Consider the following 22,315-nt stretch of genomic DNA (forward strand, 5'->3'; position numbering starts at 1 on the left):
CTGACTTCATACAGCGCTAATACCATGACGTCCGTGTGTTTCTCCTGTACACCATGATAAATGCGTCATGATTTGGATTCTTGCTTGGAATTGAAGCCGTCATTGAGTCTAATGTGCAGTGTGCAGGGAATGTCACAAACAACATTAGAGACAAGTATATTCATCGTCTGCCAGGCACGTCTCTCCATACGTTATCTTACCAGGCCGCCGCACAGATGCCCTCTGCCATCTCTCTAATTTTCCGTGGGCTGGACACGTTCCTCCCTCATGCTGACTGGAATATGGCGGTAAACGCTCATGACTCACACAGGAGATTCTTTTTATTCCTAAATTCTGGAGATAACATGCTGCTGAAAAACAGCGCCTGAGATAAAGCTGAACGCCATGTTAGGCCATTGATGATGCCGCAGTGAACCAACGCAGCCAACTTACCCTTCCACCCTGCCCCCATCAGTCTTCTGTGCATGCTAATCACCGGGTGACTGAACACCAAGGCCACGAGACCTCGGATCACCATACGGGTGTCATGTCAGCTTCTGATTAATGATTAGAGCCAATCAGTTTAATTAAACTTCACCTAGAGCTTGTTCTTGGACACTTTACTTCCTCTGAATTGATGTGTACAGATAGTGAGAGCAAAGTACAAAGTCGCCGCTGCTTTTAGGAGATGGCACTGCCCAAGATATATAATACCAAAAGAAGGGAACGATATTGTCCTTTACAGTGCAAACTAACAAAAACATTTCCTCTATTCCCCGAGTGTTTGCTTTAACTTACTGTGAGCTAATCAAATGAGTACCTGAGTGACCCCCAGCCCCCTATTCCCTAATTACATATATTGGTAATCTTCATACAGGAAAAAAAAGTTCAGCAAGTACCCAGAGACTACAACCAATATAATTGTGTGAGTGTCGGTCTCTGAAGGATTCTGAGAGTACAATATGTTGTGTTATCACACCCAGAAATATATTTGATTGCAATGTTTGCACAGAGACGAGATCTAGTCATATCTGAATGAATGTGGAAATAATTGCCGCGTTATTCTTTTTGTCAGGTTCTATGCGGCAGAGATATCAGTGGGTCTGTTCTTCTTGCACAAGAAAGGTATTGTATACAGGTAAGTGTGCCACTTACATAAGAGGGGTGAAGAGGTTTATTTTGTAGCAGACAATATTCATCTTTCCTAGCGATGATAATATGATAGCTGCGGTACCAGCAGATTGTGTACACAGTACAATGGTGTTACAGGAGACACGAATAGAAGCTTAAAATAGGTAGCACCATAATAATCTGCTGTGTAAATTCCAATTCTAAAGGAAAGTGTAATACAGTGAATATGTGTTCATTTAATATGTTCTGCATCATTCCAGGGGATTGTGAACTTTTAGACACTTTTTAGTTTTGTGTTGAGTGGGAAGGATTAGAATATCAGTCGCATGTTTTTTTTTCTTTCAATCGTTTTTATGAAGTTTAAGACACGTAGAAAAAAAGGGAATACCCATAGTTACAGAAGAACATCATAACACAAGTGTCAATTTTTCATATACAAACTATTGCATATAGGGGCTGGGGGTGACTATAGGGAAGGTTCTAGGAGGGGTATGGGAAAAGCATAGGGGGTAGCAGGGGAAATAGAAAAAGGCTTATAAAATAGGTGGCAAAATGTAGTAAAAACTGAAAATCCAAGTAAACCTTACCAACATACATCTTTCGCACAGTGACAGTAAATAGTAAACCTCGAGAGCCTCATCATTGCTCTCTTTAACTATCTAGGATATGACGGGGTAAGCACTGATGGCCCACAGTACGAGGACAGATAGGGAAGCCTTGGAGCGGGGGGGGGGTGTAGGATTAGGTATAGGGAATGACGGACTAGCCAATTGTTCATGTACCCGCCAGATCTGAGGGTGAACAGTGCTAGGACCATTCTCTTCGACGCCCAACCTTTCTGTTAGTCTCATGGCCAGAGCGACTTAAATTGGGGTGATTCTTTAAACCAGTCCCACATGGACCATGTCAACTCGTACTTGTCCATCATATCCTCATCATCAGTCGCATGTTAATTGCGTTCTGGGACAGGCAGGTGCAGACAGCAGTAACATTCTCCTGCGGAGAGGAACCCTCACTTCCTAGACCTATAAACACACAATGCATCACGTCGCATGAATGTACACACGAGATGCAAAAAACACCCCACAGATATTCTAACCCTACAAAACTTCATTTAAAACACAGAAATCTCTTCAGTCTAGAGTTGGGCTTTAACAAACCTTGTGTTCATCAAACGGCATTAATGTATAAAAGCACTGATTGCCTCTTCCACCCCACAGAGATCTGAAGTTAGATAACGTCATGTTGGACGCTGAAGGTCACATAAAGATTGCAGATTTCGGGATGTGTAAAGAACACATGGTGGATGGTGTGACAACCCGAACTTTCTGCGGAACTCCAGACTACATCGCTCCTGAGGTAACGGTCATTTCAGCTTGTATGGGCTCTGGTGCCGGGGGGGTAGAGCAGCCATATATACCCAAGATCACCATTCAGGTCTGGGAGAATCCACGGCCACTTTGTATTTCAGCTGATTCCTATCCTTGTACCTGAGCTGCATGTTCGGTTCCTTCTTGTTTCCTCTTACTGTGTCTGATCCCTCAGGAATGGCTCCTCTATTAATCATATTTGTCCCTGTCACCTATAATAGATCCTTTAGTGGGGGAGGAACCATCATTTGTCTCTGGAGATGGGGGAATTCTATAAATATAGAGAGGAATTCCCTCACAGACGCTTGTTATACGGCTGCCATCTAATTACTTTCCAATGCTGACGTGTGGAGGATGGGAAGAATTGTTCTTGTTCTGTAAATCTTTCCAGTAAGAAGGAATTATTAGGTGTGCGTGCCAGTGTTTTCTATACACAGAAGTTTTACATTTTACTGAATGAATTAAACTTTTCACCTCTGTTGCAGACTTTTAATTTGTGACTAGCACTTACCATCACATTAAAGCAATCCAAATCTTCTCATTAATGTTCAAATGAAGTTAGAGATGAGCTGCACATTACATTTTCTTTTTCCATTGCCGATAATGCTTTTTTAACTAAAGGATTCTGCTCTCTATAGGGTCCCCCCCTCCTTTATTCACTTATTACTAATCTTGGCCAATTAGAGAGTAACATTGTGCGAATATTACTCTCCAATCCTTTAATTTGGACCCCTCTCCACCATTGTCCTTAATGTCGGATCTTCTAGGATACATAGCATGGTGACATGACTATGGACTTAGTAAAGCGCTGGGTAAATATATAAATTCTGTATAATAATATTCTAACAAGACAACACTTTGTTATTCTTATTGATTTGCCGTGTTTACAATACAGGAGACTGTGATTCTCATTAATCACATTAGTCACTGCATCTCCCCAAATCACATAACCTTATCCCTGTTGTCACCATTCTTCCATTACCGAGCAGGTGAAATCTTCTTGGACCGTGTCATTATCACCCTGGAATTATATTCCAACCTTTCCAGGTATAGGGGTGGAAAAGCTGCGGTTTGAGTTGAAGGCCCGGTATAAGGAGGCAGGGAGTTGATTCCTTTCAGCTCATTGTATCATTTCCCTTTTTGTATCGGCTGTATAAATGGTGATGTTCCCATAGGTGAGGGTTTTATATTAGACATTTGTCATGTTATGTGTAATCAGACTGGACAGGAAATTGTATATTGGGAGGAGATCACATCACCACCTTTGTTTCCTTCATAATCTGCACATCTGTCAGTTTCCTGAAACGTTCCTCTTATTATAGCACTGATTGATATAAAATATCTTATTAATGACCCGTTAGCGTAGAGCTTGCTGTGTTATTTGTATGATGCAGTCTTCCATTTAATGATGTAAACATCTCTCTGTAATGGACGTTGGCTCTGATAATTACGTTGTGGTGTTAATCCTCTCCGATAAGCTCGTAGTGAACACTTTGTTGGCCGCTCTCGGGAAAGCAGCGGGCACTGACGGTCACAAGCCGGTCTTTGAGGTGCAATAATCCGCTTTAATGCTTTCAGTGGTATCAGACGGCCTAAATAACGTCGACAAATCATGGCGGATGAGGCGACAATGCACCTGAGCCCACAAGTACTGCTCTTATTAAATATTACACAGAGGAGACGAGAAGCAATCACAGCTAAAAGCGGGGACACAAAGGAAGATTGTGCATGGCAGAGGCTCCATGGTAATCCTGCAATATTTCCCAGTACGTGTCTGGCAGACAAAGGCCCCGGAGAAATTCATTTTCTGCAGCACCAAACGTTTTCCACAAATGATGGAAGAAAGCGCAGCGTTTAAAGTCAATGCGCTGCAATACTCTGGAGGTCCTTCGATATGGCCGATGCCATATAATACATCAAATCATCTCCACTTCCACAACAAGGAAAAGATTAGACGATTAGTACTGACTAAAGGTCAAAGGGCGGATATGCCATGTGCCAACCAATCAGTATAGAACAATTGGGGTTGTAAGCTCCCCACATACATTGCAGTTTGATTGTTCAATCTCCTGTAAATCTAACAACAATATTGCACATGGTTCTGCCTGATTATATACAATGTAAGTGCTAGAACCACATATTATTCGATTTGTTGTGAAAAGATTATATGGACAGATTGTAACATGTAATGTAATTATAGATTTCTGTGATGGTGTGACAACGATGATGCTGGGCTCCTGAATTCGGAGCAGAGTTGTCACTATGTGGGCTGTGTCTGCCTGCTTTACACTGGGATAACATTACTCTGCCCGGGGTTATTGGCCCATTTTTTCACCCTGTCACTAGGGTGAAACCCACCCAGAATATGAATTACTGTTTATCAGTAGCCAAGGTATTATAGTATAGGACAATGTCACATACGGAATGACATTGTTTGCCAGGTAAAATACTACATAGAGAGCTGTGAGCGTGGGACAGAGATAATTAGCACATATCTGCTCTCCCTGAACTGTTGGGCCAACATGCTGAATGCCTGAACCCTTATTTGTTATATTTGTTCCCTGCCGTGCAGCACAGGAAAGCAGGATTTTCTGGTCAGGAGCAGACTCTTAAAGTGACGGCTCAGCTCTCACCTTTTATATTGTGTAAGGAAGAATCTTCTTTCATTACAGCATATCGTGCTACACAGCGGGGACCTCGGCTCAGATCCACAGACTCAGGTCTTTGTGCGGGTATTTATAATGAGAGGTCAGGACAGGAAGGAGAAATGGAAGTAACAGCCTGTTGCCTGGTCTGAGGATCAGCCATTGGGGGGGCATTGTGACCTTTGTGAAAATTGCAGTATATTCCAGACACACGTGACTCCCCATGGATGGCTTCGGTTTGGAAATGTCATATGTTTCACGTTTGTCTGTTTAGGGAGGGGCAGTGGATTCGCTGCGGTCTACTTTATGCAAGGGTCTCATCTAGACAACCGGTGGTTTTGGGTAATATGCAGCCCCTCTGGCGGTATCTATGTTCCCCTTGGCTTATTTAGGAATTTGCATTGAATGTGACCCCTTCTAGCTTGTAAGTGATGATTTTATGCCTGACTTAAGCAGGGAATACATTGCGTCTCTTTTGTCCGGCATACAATGTATTAAGTTGTATTTATTACTGGAGTTAATCAGGTGTTGGTAGACATCATGTAATCATTACACTCAATTGGGATCTAATGGGCCCATTTACGTCTGGGTTGGAGTTCCCTGTGTGTGCAATGTAAATATATTTCTCCTTTACCTGCAATAATATTCTTATTTATAAGCCAGACAGGTAAAATAAACATGTTTCTAAGTACAAAACTGAGCCAATAGTTCTTTAATGAGCAGAGCTCACCTTGCAGAATAATTCGCTCCTCTTACCCCTCTCTATGACCCACAGATTCTCTGCTCACCTAATGAATCCTTCTGCCTAGAAAGATATTTTCAGGATGAGAAGTACTGCAATCTCCCTGTGGGGTGAGGAAGTGCTTTTCATCTGCTTCTATGCCAGCGCTTTTTTGATTTTGCGGAGAATGGGTGGGTGACCTATATGGCCGCAGAGCTCTGCAGAACATCAATGTGCCTCAGCCTTGCTTTTATTTTCAGGCCCTTGGACGGGGTCACTGCACCATTTCCTTGTACCTGTGCCACTTCCTGGTAGGGATTACATGAGCCTGTCCCCGTATTATGTCCCCAGGAGTCTCCCAACCCACCAAAGTAGAAGGTCCTAGGAGTTTTTTTATAGGCTGTTTTAAAAAAAGTATAAAACATTTCTAAAGTGCCAACACACTCTGATTGTCGTTTAGTTTGTATTAAAGTCTATTTCTAACACTTGGAGTCATATGTATGAGTATCAGTAAGTGGAAGTGTCATCATGGCTGAGATATTCTGCAGCACACGGATGACTTCCTGTCCAGTAACTCCATACTTGGAAACTTTATATACTTCTCCTAACATGAAAATAATCTATTGTCTCATGTGGTGTTTAGGATTTATTAGCATTTATAAGAATTTACCTGTTACAGACAACCAGTGAAATGATATCACAGAAGTTTCACCCTACTCTGCTATGTACAGTATACCCTGCACACATAATCTCCATCACCCGGACTTTGTATAACATTTTACCTCTTCTCTCCTCAGATCATCGCTTACCAGCCATATGGGAAGTCTGTAGACTGGTGGGCTTATGGGGTCCTGCTCTATGAGATGCTGGCTGGACAGGTGAGCACCCGAAATGCACTGGATGTCCTCAATCTTCATCCTGCAAAGATAACATATTACTGATATTGTCTTATCTGAACAAAGACTGTTACTATATTATAAGAGACTGCTAGGAACAATTACCTTGTTACAGGAGAGTTTAAATACTGATTTCCACAAGTAATCACCGCTCTCCAGGTCTCTTTTCATGAGGAAATGCAAAGTCCACCAATTTATCAGAATAATAAAATAATAATTCTGATTGCTTGCATTGCATGTATTCAGCTTGATATGAACATAGAAGTGTGCTGGATTTATTACAACATTGCCCTAGGTCATCCAAAGGTGGAGGATGAAGCTAGGTAATAATAATGAAGCATGAAAAGGAGTTTAAAAATGATTTTGTACAGAACCAAATGACGCATTTATCCTGTCTGGACTTGTATAAAGGATTTGTGTGTATGGGTATAAGATCTATCATTTACCTGGCACACTTCCTGCTGCCCTCACATTTCTATGGCACCTTCCCTCTAAGTATTATCGATCTCCCTGCCAGGTCTGTTATTAATGTCTGTACCAGCAGCTCTGAAACATGTAATCTGTACAATAATGCTCTAACTGCACCTCTTGTATTGTCGCAGCCGCCATTCGATGGTGAAGATGAGGATGAGCTTTTCCAGTCTATTATGGAGCACAATGTGTCCTACCCAAAATCCATGTCTAAGGAGGCTGTGTCTATATGCAAGGGGGTAAGAGGTCATTTTATTTTTACCTGGTTATACATATGTAAAGCTATGTACACACGTCAGATTTTTATCGCCCGATAATTGGCATCGGCCAATTATCGGGCGAAAATCTGCCGTGTGTACAGTCGGTGTCGTCCATCGTCCGGACGACCGACCTGCCGGATCCACGGACGATGGACGACAGCCGATCCTAATGAAAGGGAAGGGGAGAGCGCGCAGCAGGGTGCCGCTGCGTCGCTCTCCCCCTCCCCTCTCCATAGAGCATGAACGGTGCTGTATGTACAGCACCGTTCATGCATCGTGCACTCCCTTGTCGTTGGAAAGGATCGTGAAAGATCCTTTCCAACGACAAAAATTGGAAGTGTGTACGCAGCTTAAGTCTGTCAAAACACAATAGCAAAAGGCTTATGACCTATCAAGATAAGATTTATGTGACAAGACTGCATAGATAAAGTGTAAGAAGATAAAACTCTATTGATAAGCGGTCCAGAAGGTGAAAGGGCACAGAGATCCTTTGTTAAGGTTCCTTTTACAGCCACTGACCGGACGGCCCATAGGGACATGAATGGGGTTGGTGTTCCAAGAGACCCAGGATTCAGCCCAGTATTAAATGACTTTATTATCCAGTGACTGGCGATCAGGACATTCTTTCTCTTTCATCTCCGTGTTCCCATAGAAACTATTAAATGCATCAGTGCAGAATTAACCCCTCTGTCCCTGAAAAGGTTTAATGCAAATGGGTGCCAACTTCCAGCATTGAAAGGGTTACAGGTACAATTGGGGTGTGTTGAGCCTGAACCCTCCTCGTTCTCATCTCCTAATTAGATGTCACAACAAGCTCGGCAATTCCTTTCCTTAATTAAGAGGCACTGAGATCCATGGCCACTTACAGAGAGATGAACATGGAAATAAGGGTGCAGGAGGCCAGCTTAGGAATATGGCCAGCTCTATGACTTCCGAGTAACTGCTAGGAACTAATAACATTCATTTATCTTCCGTGGAAGAGAGACTCCCTTCTGGGTGTGTAAAATCTCATATATTGCCGTAGCAGTGCCGATACCACGAGCGCTCTATACAAATACAACAGACACAACAATCTTGGTGAGAATTGAAATGAAGCTCCATTCATACGCTCAGTCATTGTCGCCTGCAATGCTTACATTAACACGGCTGCAAATGATCTATTCATTCTTTTCTCTTGTTATATCTGAATAGAAATCGTCTATGTTTCTTATGTCATTAAAAGAATCAAAAGGCATTGAAACCGTTATGTTTTAATGTTTTAACCCAAAACTGATAACCTAAGTTTTAAAACCTGACCCACGCCATATATAATAAGGTCACATGATGCCATGTTGGCCGTTCTGAAATGTTGAAATAGGGGTGCAGGAAATCATGGTGTGGAGAAGCCTAATTTACAGAAATATAAAACAAAAGGCATGCTAATGTATTGTAATATAATAATATAATTCTAATAGAACAAGAGATTTAGTTATTGCAGTTGATGGTTGCCAATTGTTACTTAGCTATATTTATTTTTTCTATATACCTTGGTATGAACTGTAAAGGAATTATATACACATTAACCTTTCATGTTTGTTTCCAGCTTATGACAAAACACCCAGTGAAGCGGCTGGGCTGTGGGCCGGAGGGCGAGAGGGACATTCGGGAACATGCCTTTTTCAGAAGGATTGACTGGGAAAAGCTGGAAGGGCGTGAAATCCAGCCACCATTTAAACCTAAAGTGGTAAGTGTGCATGGTGGGATGGTGAACTGGAGGATTACAGGGGGACCTTCTGATCATATTGTCAGGAAACAATTCTGGTCTTTCTAGAAATACTTCTTGTTCACATCCTCTGTGATAGATAACACTATGAGGGTGCCAGACACCTTACTACGGCCTTATTGGGGTAATTGGACATCTCACAATGCTAACCTGTGATATTCTAAGAGAGGACAGTAAGGTGGTTTTCATTATAAACAAAAATGTATTAACTCCCTATTTTTTTTTTAAACCTGCCATAAATAATATCTGTAGACAATGAGATGATAGACCTGGAGGAGGATTAATAAGACACTTTAACCCTAACAAGGATCTTTGGAAACATAAGGTCTCCTCCTTCAGGTCCCCCTAAAATGTGAGCCAGAATCAGCATAGGTTTGTTGTAAATTCTAGGTTTTCCTCATTCTATCTGGTGTATGACTTCCTATACACTCAGCGTGTCTCCTTCCCAGGTGTTATATATTATCTGGCCCTTTTTTGTACAATAGAAGAGTAATCCCTGCTGCTACCTGAGATAAATCGGTTTCCCTGCAGAATCCTGCACAATCCATTGAGCAGGAACAATCCAAACGACTTATCATTCACCAGGTACAATGAATGTTCCCATTAAAATATTCTTTTTGGCTGGAGGGGAAGTTGTCTTACACAGACTGAAAGCCCTGACATTCCCTGCCTCCCTGTTATCAGCCGTCTCTCAGTCTCATCAGTTCTCCGACATCTTCAGCTCAGAGAGATGTGACAAGGCCGTGAGAGCAAATTGTCATCTTCTGGAGCTTTCTTCTGCTCCTTGCCAGCTTGTAGATGGTGACTTATCTGTAACACATTACAGTCCTGTCATTATCCTTTCCAAAGCAGCCTGAAATGCAAAGCTAAAATGGAAAAAAAATGTCATTTGAAAGGTTCTCATTTTGGGTACAATAAATCGAGAGCACATTTTTACCTGTGACTATATCAATGCTATTAACAGGTAAGAGCCGGCTCCTTAGATTTCTGCCCATTGGTTTCATTTATTTCTCAGACTCCTTGCAAACCCCTAAAACTGGATGTGCTTTAATCTTAGCAGTGACATCTTGCCATCTTGAGGCTCTCTATGTCTGAAGGGTAAACTAATAAATTACAATATTTATTATATTACATCTGACTTCATTCACAACCTACCACCGCCTTGCCCCTTCCCCACAGTACTATATATACTAATGCATTGACATTTGTTTGCCACCTTCCTGGTGCTCACTGGGTTACCTCTGGTGTTGTTTGGTGTCAGGGCCTACCTGGGGAGCTACATGGCTACCTCTGGTCACTGCCTTACCTCAAATGACACCATCTGGGCCCTGTTTGCTCCGACCAGAGGACTATCACATGAATTTACATTCTTACACTTAGGCTCCTCCACCCTCTATATGATTTTTAATGCATTCTGCCCCCATGTCCCCAAATGCTAAAACATGTCAGACCCCATTACTTACCCATTTCTAACCACACCACTCTACTCCTGGGCAATGCACACTCCTTTTACCTGGCATTAGAAACACTGTGACTGTCACATTTACTCTCACAACCGCTATCACGCTCCATTCTAACCTTTTTATGCTTACTTCTCCACTCAGGAAGTTACAAAAGTATGTTAGATTGAAATCAATATGCCTGGTGGCTCCACCACTGTACCCGCTACAAGTTCCCTTTTGTTTACATCCCCACCGTGCCAGTTGCACCCCTTCTTCCTGATCTGTGCCACACCCGCAACATCTCACTCCCTATTTCTCACCACCATGCCAAAATCCTTCACCATTGTACCAACCACAACCTTTCCTACCACCACTGTAATTCCCCTGTCACCACTACTAAATAATAAGAACAACCATGACAGACACCAATTCACCACCCGTCATGCTCCCTATCTTGCATCTGTCACCATTACCATACAATCCCTCCTCCTGCCCATACAACTATTGCAGAAGCCACCCCATCTCACCCATTTATACAAACACTCTACAAGTCCACTTACACACCAATCTGCTATCATTCTATACAACAAAGCATACTCTGCTTTCACCCCCTTTATTTCTATCTTTTGCAATGCCAGCTGTTGCATCTTCCGACACCTCATGCTCTCACCATCTAGCACTGCAAACTTCCCTCATACCCCAGGTGTGCACACTTTTCATCTCATAACACTGTAGAAACCATATTCACTCCAACAGCCTATTACCACATCACTGCACCCCCATTCTTAGAAATTCCCCCTAATGCTCCCCAACTAACACTCTGCTAACCATTCCACTATCATTCAATCCTTGGCTGATTTTACTGAGCACACGTTAGTAGAGCAGTAGACAAGGTCTCTTTAAGGACTTGTGTCTATAAATGAATGTAGTGTGCATTGAGGTGCAGGTTTAGGATGAACCTTTACTGTCCCCTTACCTGGTGCTTCTTCTATCCATTAGACCTCCTGCTAACCTGCTTTTCCCCCAGTGTCATAGAAAGAAGAATGCCCATGTCACAGCTTTGTCATTGCGGCGCTAGTTTGGGACAATTAAGTCTGCACGTTTGCTTTGTGTAATCATTTTACCATTTATCCAGCTTTATCAATGTTAGTTGGATAATGTAAGACCTATAATGTGAGCTGATTTGTTCGTCTATACATATTAATGTGTAATTCTTTAAATGCTGTTCCCGGATGTGACTAATAGAAGACGTGTCCCGTGTGTTTAGCACGGCGGTGTTGAGACATCCGGCTCATCTCTCATGCCGAGATGTGTGATGACACCTCTTCTTTATATAGAGGTATGAACAGCCAACTGGTGCGGGTACAAAGTGTGTGGAGTCAGCAGGTATAAACTGAGTTTAACATGGGAGAAGAGGCGGCACCATGTCAGTATTATCACCCCTGTATTATGATCACTGACACATTGTGACAGATTTATATACTTTCCCTCTCTACAGAAGTTAGGAGATTTCTCTCAGTTCAGTGGACCCACTTTCATTAGAACACCTGACTTCAAATACCTGGTAATCTCCCAAATGAGTTTCCAATTCCCTTTGTAGTGAATGCTATGGATGGATACACTGGCAACCCAGAGGAGGAGTTTTGTAGTCCTGTAGAGAAGTCTTAGGCTACATACACACGTCAGATGATTGAAGACTGATAATCGCCTCAGGGCTGATATCTGGCGTGTGTACTGCGCTCGTCATGCGTCATTCATGGATCCATCCTGCCAGATCCACAAATAACAAAGAATCGTGAAAGATCCTTTCCAACGACAGTTATTGAACGTGTGTACGCAGCCTTAGACCGGGCTAATAATGCTGCTTTGGATTCCTGTGCAGCAGAGGCTCCATGTTGCCAGCTTGGTACAGAACGTTGCTATGTTTTCCTTCGTGCTTTCCACACTTTCCATGAAACTAAATATAGTGAAATGTATTGCACAAAAGGTAGCCACATATAGCATCTTAAAAGCACCAAAAAGACCAAAACCTCCTGTTCAGAGCATAATAAATAATGCTGGAATGATATTTACACACTTTACCCGGCATTGTTTCCGACACAGCACACTGACCTTGGTTTGTGAATTGTTGCTAATAGCTTAGACATGATGACATTGTGTTCCTGTGCGACTATTACAAGAATCTTAGTCCAAGTATGTTGTATCCTCAGAGTTCACAGTTTACTCTTCATCAGGGTAAACATTTGAAATATTCCATCTAAAACATTGTTCTGAAGAACGGAGAAAGTGTGTACATAGAACATAAAAGTTTCTGAGAATTTCTGCTGAAAATACCTTCTGATCTCTTTGTGATAAAACACAGAAGAGAAGCGAGCACAGATCAATCTGTTATGTCCTTGCTTATATTAATCATTGTGCTGCCGGATGTAGGGAGAACACCCCTGGTGTACAGCAATATTTTAGGACGTTTATATAAAGAGTCGGTACAACGTGCAATACAAAGATAGTCATGGGTATAAGGAGGTGGGGGGTGATATGTGTGATTCAGGAACAATAAACTAAAACAGTGCACAGTGTGCTGAGCTCACCATTATAAACGTTCGATAACGTGATCTCTAACCAGTGTGCATACATTAGCCCACCTATTGCCTGGTGCTTACCAATCATGCTGGTCAGTGGACGGGGGTCATGATTGGGGGACAACAGGTAATGGAAATCAATTGATGGTTTAATAATTAAAGTAATGGAGGGCAAAGTTACTTTAGTGCTGACTGAAGTGCCAAACACGGATTGTCAAAGATTTGGTAACTAATATTAGATGTACAGAAATCTGTGGATGGATGTTTTTGAGAAATACGGGCTGGGAGTGCCCAGTTATCAGGGAAGCACAGGTTCTCCTCCATATTTACCCGGTATATAGGGCGCCTGCTGTATAACAGAACACTTCATCCACTTGTTAAGGAATCCCGTGGGAAGCTTTTCTATTGGCTTCTATTTCATTCAGATATCAAAATATTTCTAATCAATTTGTGTTCTATTACATATTTTGATCTCATCCAATATTAAACATTGGTGAACAGGTCCATATACCAGTGTAAAAATTCACCCAAATTTCTTCTGCCTGTACCATTGGGTGTGAATAATATGGTGTGCACAGCGGTGATCAGCAGTCTGATCTGGTCATTCTCTTTTATTAACTGTCAAACAGTCAGCCTCATATTGGTGAAAATTGGTGGTAGGCCCTGGTGGTGCAAGTGCATGACTCCATCTCATTTTAAATATTAAGAATATCCAGACAAAAAGGCATTGTCAATCAGCTTACTGTTGAAACTTACTTGTTAATGCAATGTATCCCTAACCCAATGTTTCTCCCATGCAGTGTGGTAAAGGAGCCGAAAACTTCGACAAGTTCTTTACAAGAGGACAACCCGTACTGACACCCCCCGACCAGCTGGTCATCGCCAACATCGATCAAGCTGACTTTGAAGGCTTCTCCTACATCAATCCACAGTTTGTACATCCCAGCCTGCAAAGTGAAGCATGAAAACAGAGACTATGACTAGGACCTTTGGGGGCATGACGTCTTAACCCTACAATTTTAAGGTTACAATACTACGACACAAAAATAATTACCTGTAAATTCTAGGGTTAATATTTGTTTCTTGAAGGGTTCCACAAAAATCTTGTTATCCAATCAAATGGTAAAGGTTGTCCAATGAGAAAACCTGGGCCATGCCTCTTAAAATGTTCTAAAAGTCGATGAGCACAGTCCTCGTGGCTCCGTTACTAGCGGACACAACACTATATTAGAATATCAAGTTTGGCTAGAAGAATGAAAAGGAATGTTGAGTAAGACCAAAAAAAAAATGGTCAAGGTCTTCCTACTATTTACGGGTCAGTAGGTTGTTTCCCGAGGAATCCGTTCAATCTTACATTGTATTGCCATATGAGACCCAGAGTTACCGGTACGTAGTGACGCTCTAAACTCTGAGAGCGGTCCAAGACTTGGTTTCTAGACTGGCCAAATTTCTTGTTGCCATGTAGAACACACATATCGATACAAAGCCAACATGTACAGCAAGTGGTTGTGGGATCCGGAAGTTGTGTCTAGATTCTGGGACCCATAGATGAGGGGATGTTTGGTGGCAATAGATCGGCATATCTTATGTAAAGGTACTCAACTGAGCAAGTGTTCTTGACTCAGAATGCCATAGCATGCCTTTCTAACAATGAGCGAGGGCTATTCGGGAAAGTCTTATTAATCAAACTTTAATAATTAGTACTTAATCACCTTACAGAACAATGGAATCCAAATGGATTTAGAGAAGGGTTCTGCTTGAAGATCATTTTGTTTTGTTTTCGGCATATGCGTCATGCAATGATTTTTTTTGCATGTTTATATAATGTATTTTTAATTGATTCTGTGATAAATTTAGCTGAATCTCCATTAAGAGTATTACTGAGAAATTTTTATAAAAAAAAGAAAAAAAAGAATCATGCTATATTTGTGAAGGTTTTTTTTCTCCTTTTGCTCAGTTTTGGGCAGTAAATCTTTGTTAGTTTTTAGGCTAATGTTCATTGCATTTTTATTTTTCTTATCGTCTGTGGAATAGGGTCAGCGTATTTTTTACTCTTGACGCCAGTCCCCCTTTTATCCATTTTCTTTGTTCCCACTTAATCCCATTCTCAGAATGTACTACAAGATCTATTACATTTGTAATAAGGTATTTCTCACCTCAAAAACTTGGCGCCTGTTGGCATCTTTGTTTTCCTCATGGTCACCTTGTTCCATGTCATTATAGTTCTGATGTTTTCTTTTCCCGTTGCATGTAGTCAGTGGGTGCATGCGATGAATTGGTGCATGCCGAAAGGTCTGCGGTTTGGATTTTTGCATGTTGATTGTCATGGGAACTTCGCCTGTATTCCATAAGATGAAACAGATTTAGCTATTCAGTCTTTTCTTTTCTTGATTTTCTTTTTGCAGTAAAAAAAAAATTAAAGTTGTGTTTGAGATTTGTGCCAAAAATGAAATTTCTGAATAAAATGCAGTTCTATCCCATCACAGTATATGGTGGACTTCATAAGCATTTATAGAACACCGCCAATTTTATACATTGCAAATAAATTGGAACCAAAAAGCCAACCCTAATTAGCCAATGATGTTTGTGCCACATTTCATGTCATTATCTGGACACTGCCGGTGCTTATTGAAGCCATGGGCCAGCCATGCTACCATTAAACCCTTTTATTTCCTAGCAGGTAGCGGATGGTATCAGAAAGAAATTCCCACCTTTTTGTGTCCAGTTTTGCCAATTGTATATCCTTTTCCAAAAAAAACTATTTTAAAAATTAGATAATTATATTTATATACTATAACATATCAGTGTAGAAAAACCCATGATCGCCCTTTTGGCACGTTTTAGATTATAATAGAGAATAGATTATGTGAAACCTCAGCAGTGTTTTGCAGTTCTTCATATTCATGTAAGGTCATTATAGGCCATGAATTTCAAGTCATAGAAAACCCACAGTCCCTTCACAAGCCGGAATATTGATGAATTCAGAATATTCTATTTGATATTATTCCTATTTAAGTACAACCAGATCATCAAATACCTGAAAAGTCCAATTTTTGACATAATTGCTTCCAGTTCTAAACACTCCAGAGTTTGAATCTTAATGCTACAATTCCACTGATGGTAATAGTCATTATTTTTGCACTTTGATTGGTATTGGCAAAGCTGGGAAGGTTCAGTTGGAAGAGATTTGGGATTCAGTTGACATGTAATCATTATTTCCTGTACAGTGATCAATGTACAGCTAATATAGTATCATTTATCCATATCTGTTACCATTAACCCTTTATAATGCATGTTGGGCCTTCATAATCCGTCCAGTGCTACAAGGATCAGAATTTGTTAATTTTCGCTAGTTAAGAACCGAACTAGTTTTACTGCATTTAACGAATAAAGAAAATGATAACATAGAAAGTTGTATGGTATACGCGTTCCATGTATTTACACTGTATGGACAGAATTGTCTGTAGGGAATTGGAAGTGACTTCTGTTCTCTTTTTGTATTCTGTTGACTTCTAAATGGTACTATGCACACAGCGACTGTTCGGAGGGGCTGGTCTGAAGCGCCAAATAACAACCTATTCCGCATCTGTTATTCTGGGTGTTTAAATTAAAGCAAAGGACAAGTACGTTCTGTTTGCGTAGTAACTTTACTGTTGTTCTATTTAACTGTGAAAGAAGAGCGAAGTTACTGCAGTTTTAGTTTTTTTACCTTTCTCCAACCCTAACGCCATGTACTGTTATACTGGACACTGATACATTGTCACTGTGGGAGGCTTCCGGGTGATAAAACAATATACCTCACCTTTCTTTCTAGGTAGACATTTCAGGGTTTAGCTAGTTGCTGTCATTGTGTAATGATAATGTTTTAGTATGAGATACGCAGATCAGTCAGATATATTCATTAGAAATGCTATTTCCTCCATCATTAGAATACGATCCTTCAATGTTAGAGGTTAGGAATCACAACATGTCGTACTTCAAGTCATCGGTGCTCCGCAATTAGAGAATTGTGGTTGTTTAGGAAGTAACTGATTTGTAACTGATTAACTTTATGTAATCCCTACAACCGGCTCAGCTAAATCTTTAATTATTACTCGGATCTATCTCTATTAAGGATCTGGCTGTCTCCAACGGATATTTCAGTCCCAGTTTTCTGGATTTCCTAGTTCTCTAAGGGAAAAACCAAGGGATGAATTCACAGTGATCCGCCGCAGTGTCCGTTTTAGTACATGGCGTAATCCGTTTACATTGTTTTGTTAAGACCAGCTCTGTGGATTGAGCTTTGGGAAGGGACTTATATTGGTTTACGGTGAGGAATTCTGTAACTGTTTTACCACAATGTTCAACGCACTCACCAGAACATTCGCTTCCAATACATCCATGTAACCCAAGTCTTTTCAATAAATTTTTTTGTTGGTAATGGTGTGTTCTATGTGTCATTCATTGACCTGTGGAGAAAGAAGAAATACAATGGTATAAATTCGTGTCTCTCCCTCCTCATTTACATACAGGTATGGCACAGTACAGGTATGGTTTGTTACTAATGGCTTCTGTCCCTTGTGGTATTTGGTAATGCTTTTGAAGTATCCATTGGACCCAGTGAGAAATGTTTACGTGTTTGGATTGTTTGGCTGGACACAATGGATACCCAGAAAGCCTGACATAAAAAAGTGACCTACAAAGATGATCTTATCACCTTAAACTTTTTGTTTTTACCTAAATGTATACACAGGCAGCCATAGCTATACACTACATTGAGGTATGTCAGTTTTCTGCTTTTTATCCAGACATCTTGGCTTCAATGTTTTCCAGGTTGCTGGAGCCAAAAGATTTATTGATTTTTTTTTTTACGCTTTTCAAATCCAAATTTTTAGAGAGCTTGTTCCGAAGTCTGCGATATGAAAGTATAGAGCGTGTGCCAGAATGGGAAACAACAAAATATAATTCCATCTTATCATTAACAACGCAGATTTTTGCTCTGTCTCACCTGTCATAGAGTTTGCTTTGACTGTAAATCATACCAATAGGTAGGTTAGGTATGTAATTCCTGCACAGGTTGGGACAAACCATCTTACTGTCATATTAAGTACCATGGTCAGCTTTCATTAAAAAGTGTGAGCTGGAATAGGGGGAACTATGATTTTTGTACAGGAAAATATTAAAATATATAGCAAAGCTCAGTGCAGCCCCTCCAAACATATTCAGAGAAAGCGGTGCTGGCAGATGAGTTTGTCACATATGATTTAAGGAACTTCCCACAAATATGTTATTTCCATTTTATCATCCTTGAGGAATGAACGCTCTGATGCTCCATTATTTTTGACTTTTACAGTAGAAGAGACACGCTGCAAGCCAAGTATCATAACCTAGCAGGGTGCCTATTGTGCAGAGCAATGACAACACAGCTGCTACGGACACTGAATATGTAACTTTTATGTGGTAACCTTTATTGAATACCGGAAATTATTGGGAAGCTTTTGCCACCATTCCTATGTCCCTGTCAGATTTATTTTAGAATTGGTGGAGGTGGTGAACTTGTATCCTTAATATCATCAGGTAACCAGTAAAAGGGACCCCACCATCACCAAACTTCCTGTGTAATTATTGGCTATCATGATATAGAGGCCTTCACTCTTGGTTCTGGGTGTATAGGAAGGGTTTACATTTTCAGCCATTTTTCCATTTCAGATTTGAGCAGCCACTTGCTGACTACATGCACTTTAGCAATGGCTTCCTGTTGGTCACGGCAATGGACGATGCTTGCAGGACCCCACCATGGAGATAATGTGGCTGCCAAACTGGGAAACTTGCAATATTAACCGATCAGTAGTATAAAAATATAACTTTGTACAAACATCTCTCTGCAACATTTATATCACAAGTGTGGATTACAAACTATGCAGATAATGAGCGTAATAACATTCATGTTACAAATAGGTTAGGAAGTGACAACAGACATTAAGCATTGAAAGAAAAGGTAAAAGGAAGAAAGATCCATCATATAATTGATAATTAGTTGCTAAGGGGTCCAGAAGTGCCATGAACAAGCTGTACATGTATAATCAGTATTTTATAACATAAAAAAGAACCCCTGCCCTCCAAATGTGAAGGGTCAAATGTATAAAGATGAAAAATTTCCTTTATAGCGGCTGGTAATATATTGGAAACAAACAGAAAAGCCAACAATAAACACGTCTCAGCTGTTACTTGTTCATCTTAACATTGATCTTACACTGGCTTCATCAACTTTATTATCTCTACCTGGACTTCTCAGACACCTCTACTACCTAGCCGCATATATGAAGAATGACAGCTGTGCTGGAAGTCATCATCCCCTCTACTGATCTGAAGAGTAATAAAGTAAAGTACAGTACATCCAGCAATGGGATTCCAACATGGATCTCCAAAGTCATAAAATAAACCACACAGACATGAACATTCGCTGACATTGAGAACGATCAGTCTCGCCCACCCCCTGAATCCTAAAATCTTCAATGGCGGCTTATCATGGAACCAAGGCTCCCTCTATCACCAAGAATCAACTCCAACATTGATTAGTACCAATCAGTGATTAACTAATTAACGCTGGCTGGGTGCCAACCAATTAGGAAGAAAAAATTCCCACATTTCTCTCACCTGGATAAAAGACATCAACTCATCCCAAATATTGTCATGTACGTCACAGAATAAATGTTTTAGTGGTAAAAGTCATTGCTTTACTTCCTAAGTCCTGATTTATGAATTTGTGATGTTTAAGGGGCCGGCTGATAAACGCCCAGACACAGCTTGGCTCTGGTTTAGGGGTTTAGCAGCCAGCTAGGAGCCCGGCAATGATTTTGGGTTGCAGGTTCGATTCTCGCTCCTTTCTCTTGCCCCATTTAGGACTTTCCACCCCTGAAATAGGGGAATAAACACAGTAATGATTGAGCGGAGGTGAATAGCTCAGTGGATAAGAGCAGTAACAAGGGTGCCATAAACTCAAGTTCGAATCCCGTAGTCCCCAGGTCAAGTCTGAGTGAATTGGGCGGATGAATATAACTCAATGACTGATGCGCAGTCGTTTCAAATCTCTGAGTGAATAGGGCGGATATGAATCACTCAGTGATGGAAGCACCGTAGTCCCTCGGATCCTGCAGACCCCATGCTCGAATCGCTGAGTGAAAGCTTGGAGGCCATGGACAACCCACCAGTCCGCTCCAGTCCCAGGCCGCTGAGGTCTGTAACGCCTGTGGGCAGCACATTAGGTTGTGGACCCCCCGCCTCTTCCGGTCCATAGTCTGTGATATCATTGCAACAACTACAATAAATATGGGCTGTCTTACTGAGGCGGCCCATTCAAAAAGTGGGACTTAGGTTTTTTTTGGCCTCACCCCATACATATATATATACACACACACACCACCCAGGTACTGTACAGTGTCTGAACCCCTCATGCTGGGACAAGGCAATGGAAACATTTCCCACCACAAAGGGGTTCAGACGCTGCACAGCACCCAGGACTACGAGGCTTGCTCAGGGATTTGAACCCAGGTCTCCAGCAGACCAGTCCAAGCCCTTAGCCACTGAGCTACCATCGCTTCACACTTAGCTGTGTATTAAAACATTTTAAGTAACACTAGTTAAAACTCGTATTTACAAAAAAAAAAAAAAAAATATTTAAAGACCTACTATCCAAAATTGTGAAAAAATATTTCAGTCCTACCAGCCAACAAAAAAAAAATGTATAGGTAACAGTGGGTAAAAAAGATGACAAAATACTCATACTAGCTATAATACAATAAAACATTTTACATCAAAAAATTACTGCAGCACGTCCTCCAGTTGGACAGGTCGCCCAATAATATTTTTACATTGATATCACATTTCATGGAAGGCTTACTAGACATCTCACATCCACTTCAGCCCACCTTATCATGCTTGCCCTCCTACTTCAGAGCTAGCGAACTGAATAAATAAAAATCTAGATTCAACTTCTCCCATCTCTGGTGAGCCCCATGCTGGCTGCCAACAATACATAAATCAAATCACAGACTGAAAACAAGAAGAAAAAAGCACTTTTCATTTCCAATACTATCTTCACACTACAGTCATCATGTAATCAATTGAGGCCAAAGAGGCAAAGAAATGATTTTCATAATTACCAATCTGGGACATGTTGATTTCCCGAGTGGTTGAACTTGATGGACTTTTGTCTTTTTTCGACCTGACTAAGTTACTATGTAAGCAATCCTTGCACTCTGCAAGATTCAGATCCATTACCAGGTCCAGTGGCTTGGCATGATTTTACTCTCTTCATTCATCCTCCTACCACCTATCACAAACCCGTTCCTTCAATGTTAGACGAAAATAAAGTTCTAACAAGCCAAGGGTCAAATCAATGTCAACAAAACAAAGTCTACGCGTGGAGATTTAAGCTTTGCATTTTTGTCTCAGAATTGGCATTTCACCACCAGATCCTTACAACAAGGTTACCAGTATTACATGTTGAAGCAATGTCATCTCCTTGAATTCGGAATATCTTCATATCTCTTGCATGTTCACTGCTGCTATGAACCCATTCTCTAAAATCCCATAGAAGATTTCACATGATCAGGTCTTTTCAAAATTACCTAAAATATACGTCCATCCAATTGGTTTTTGGTTGGTTGTTACCTGGGGCTTCCTCTACTTCCTGACTACGAGGAAAACCCGAGTTTTAGAGACAATTGTACTCCTCCAATATCCGAGTCTTACTCCAATGGGAAAATACAAGCGGTCAGGCCGACACACAATTCTCTGACATGGCCCATTACCAGGAAGCCGATCTTCACCAGATGACAATGGTAAGAGAACATGGAGAAGGATTGTGACTGAAAAAGGCTGCAAGAAATCATTGTGATACATTATGATGGGAAAATGGATGAAAAACAAAATTTTACAGGAAAAAAATAAATCTGTTTATTACACACATAGAAGAGAGAAAACTAAATATCATCGTATCTACAGAACACTACATGAATACAGAAGCAGAAATTAGAAAAATATCAGCATGATAACCGAGAATGATATTGTCTACATCT

The 22,315-nt window shown here is 41.0% G+C and overlaps 1 protein-coding gene and 1 long non-coding RNA gene across 2 annotated transcripts in view; one reads left to right on the forward strand and one right to left on the reverse strand.

The window, feature by feature from the left end:
• The window catches only part of PRKCA (protein kinase C alpha), a 104,921-nt gene extending 87,245 nt beyond the window's left edge, over positions 1–17,676 (forward strand). The window contains exons 10-15 of the mRNA XM_072414084.1: positions 1,055–1,117; positions 2,331–2,469; positions 6,644–6,724; positions 7,345–7,452; positions 9,056–9,196; positions 14,057–17,676. Of these exons, the coding sequence (XP_072270185.1) occupies positions 1,055–1,117; positions 2,331–2,469; positions 6,644–6,724; positions 7,345–7,452; positions 9,056–9,196; positions 14,057–14,221 (697 nt within the window). The 3' untranslated portion in view covers positions 14,222–17,676. The remainder of the gene's footprint in view (positions 1–1,054; positions 1,118–2,330; positions 2,470–6,643; positions 6,725–7,344; positions 7,453–9,055; positions 9,197–14,056) is intronic.
• LOC140332865 (uncharacterized) overlaps positions 1–22,315 on the reverse strand; it is a 359,753-nt gene that overhangs the window by 88,452 nt on the left and 248,986 nt on the right. The window lies entirely within an intron of this gene.

Source organism: Pyxicephalus adspersus, chromosome 6, assembly GCF_032062135.1.
Source record: "Pyxicephalus adspersus chromosome 6, UCB_Pads_2.0, whole genome shotgun sequence".
NCBI lineage: Eukaryota > Metazoa > Chordata > Amphibia > Anura > Pyxicephalidae > Pyxicephalus > Pyxicephalus adspersus.